This window comes from Poecilia reticulata, unplaced genomic scaffold, assembly GCF_000633615.1.
Source record: "Poecilia reticulata strain Guanapo unplaced genomic scaffold, Guppy_female_1.0+MT scaffold_277, whole genome shotgun sequence".
NCBI classification, from domain to species: Eukaryota; Metazoa; Chordata; class Actinopteri; order Cyprinodontiformes; family Poeciliidae; genus Poecilia; species Poecilia reticulata.
This window is the reverse complement of record NW_007615056.1, coordinates 147,284-149,511: the sequence shown is the minus strand read 5'-3', so window position 1 is coordinate 149,511 and position 2,228 is coordinate 147,284. Positions and strand designations below refer to the sequence as shown.

At 46.5% G+C, this 2,228-nt stretch overlaps 1 protein-coding gene across 1 annotated transcript in view; it reads left to right on the top strand.

Moving 5' to 3' along the window:
- The window catches only part of LOC103460707 (ly6/PLAUR domain-containing protein 1), a 3,863-nt gene extending 2,071 nt beyond the window's left edge, over positions 1 to 1,792 (top strand). The window contains exons 2-3 of the mRNA XM_008402990.2: positions 386 to 514; positions 1,345 to 1,792. Coding sequence (XP_008401212.1) covers positions 386 to 514; positions 1,345 to 1,577 — 362 coding nt within the window. The 3' untranslated portion in view covers positions 1,578 to 1,792. The remainder of the gene's footprint in view (positions 1 to 385; positions 515 to 1,344) is intronic.
- The last annotated feature ends 436 nt before the right edge of the window (positions 1,793 to 2,228 follow it).

Here is a 2,228-nt window from a genome sequence, read left to right as displayed (position 1 = left end):
TTAGCATTAGCATTGACTAAACTCACTGTTACTATAGCGTTAGCATTAGCATTGACTAAACTCACTGTTACTATAGCGTTAGCATTAGCTTCTGCTACACAGGATGCTGCTATAGCGTTAGCATTAGCTTCTGCTACACAGCATGCTGCTATAGCGCTTAGCAGAACTAATGTTTAGGGTTAGCATAATTAGCTTTTAGTTAGCATGATCGCCACTGGCAGCCATGTTATTGATCTGTCTCTGCCGCCTGCTGGCTTTTAGCTACAGGAAGTTTCTTTGCTCCGCTCCTGGTTGGGTCTTGGTTTCCTGGTGGGGTGAGGAGGTGTGTGTGTGTGTGTGTGTGTGTGTGTGTGTGTGTGTGTGTGTGTGTGTGTGTGTGTTGCAGGCCTGGCCCTCCAGATCCAGTGCTACCAGTGTGAGATGACGGACGACTGCGCCGCGCCGGAGTTCATCGTCAACTGCACCGTGAACGTCCAGGACATGTGCCAGAAGGAGGTGCTGGTGAACGACGACGGTGGGTCAAAGATCGCCGTCTGTTAGCCAAGGGTGGCTTTAGCTTAGAGCTAACTGCTTAGTTTGGTACCGAGATACTTAGTTAGCAAGCTAACTATTTAGTTTACTGTAGTTTTACTTTGTAAAAGTGAATAATTTGTTTGTAAATAAATAGTTGCTAACAATTTAGATAAATGGAGGTAAATACTTAGCTTGGTGGGTAAATAACATCTCATCTGTCAAGATGCCTCCTGACAGATGAGATGTTATACTTTTTGCGGCGTCTGTCCCGATCTAATGCCGCCCTGGGCAAGCGCCCATATCAGAAACTTCCTGGGATTAACTTCCTGGTTAATCCCAGGCTGTGAGATGATTATTCTCTAGATTAGGATTGTGTGTAGCTGTGTTTTAACTCTTGTTTTTCAATAAAATAATTTGTGCAGGAGCTTAAAATCGGTGTATGGAAGGCCACAAGGGACAAAATTGTAAAAAATATTCAAAATTAAAAATCCATTCAATGTTTGAAGAATTTAATGTACCATTAATTTGTTTCATATGTGATAAAATCATAAAAAGCTAATTTATTATTGCTGATAAATTCAATGTGTATTAATGATTTAATTGTTCCTCCCAAACACACAGCGTTAATCTTTTAGTTTAGTTTTTTTCAATCATCCTTCCATCTTGCGCCCCCCTGCAATGGCACGGCGCCCCCCCAAGGGGGGGCGAACCACAGTTTTGGGAACCTCTGTTTTACAGGTTAAATAGACCAAATTATTGCTGTTAGTTTTTCACTGTTTCCACACGGCGCCCCCTAGCGGCCCAGCCTGTAATGGTCTCCGTCTCCTCCAGGGATCCTGTACAGGAAGTCGTGTGCCTCCTCCTCCGCCTGCCTCATTTCCTCCTCCGGCTACCAGCAGTTCTGCACCGGGAAGCTCCACTCCGTCTGCATCAGCTGCTGCAGCACGCCGCTCTGCAACGGGCCACGCCAGAAGAGGCGGCCCCTGCCGTCGTCCGGCGCGGCCCCCACCGGGCCCCCGCTCCTCATGTTGGTCCTCCTCCTGCTGGACTCCATCCTCTGCTGACAGAGACTGGCTGGGCCTGGAGGATCTCATCCTGATTTCACTGATTGTCTGAAAAGCAGAGCAGGAAGCAACGTGAACATCAGGACAGAGTTAGCATGCTAACAGCTAGCTAGGAAACGGCGTAGAAAGAAACAGAATAGATCCGTTATCACCTCAGTGATTTTACACCAACTGAAGGAGCATTTCATATTTTATTAAATGTTTGTTTCTCTGAATGTTTTCCTGGTTTTATCTCGATGTCAGAAACTTCATCACTTCACCTGAACCGACGCTGAACGGGCCGCAGGGGAGGGGCTCAGGGGGGGGCCCAGGGGGGCCGCGACCCCGCTGGGGAAACACACAGCTTCAGAGTCGTGTCCTTCTGTCGGCTGAAAAGTAATAAACGACTTGCTTATATTTCTGCAGACTAAATAAATCTGTAATTTTTCTAGAGAAGAGAGGAAGCATCAAACCCTTCAGAATAAAGTTTCAGTTTTCATCAGAGCAGAAGAACAGGGAGGGTTGATACCGACAGAAACGCGCCTCAGATTTGACCTTTGACCTGCAGGAACTCTGCTACATCTGTTACCATGGCTTCGCTTTAGATTCAGTAGAGATGAACTTTGGTTTTTAAAACTCGGGAGTGAAGCTCGTTTCTATGACGCCGTAGAC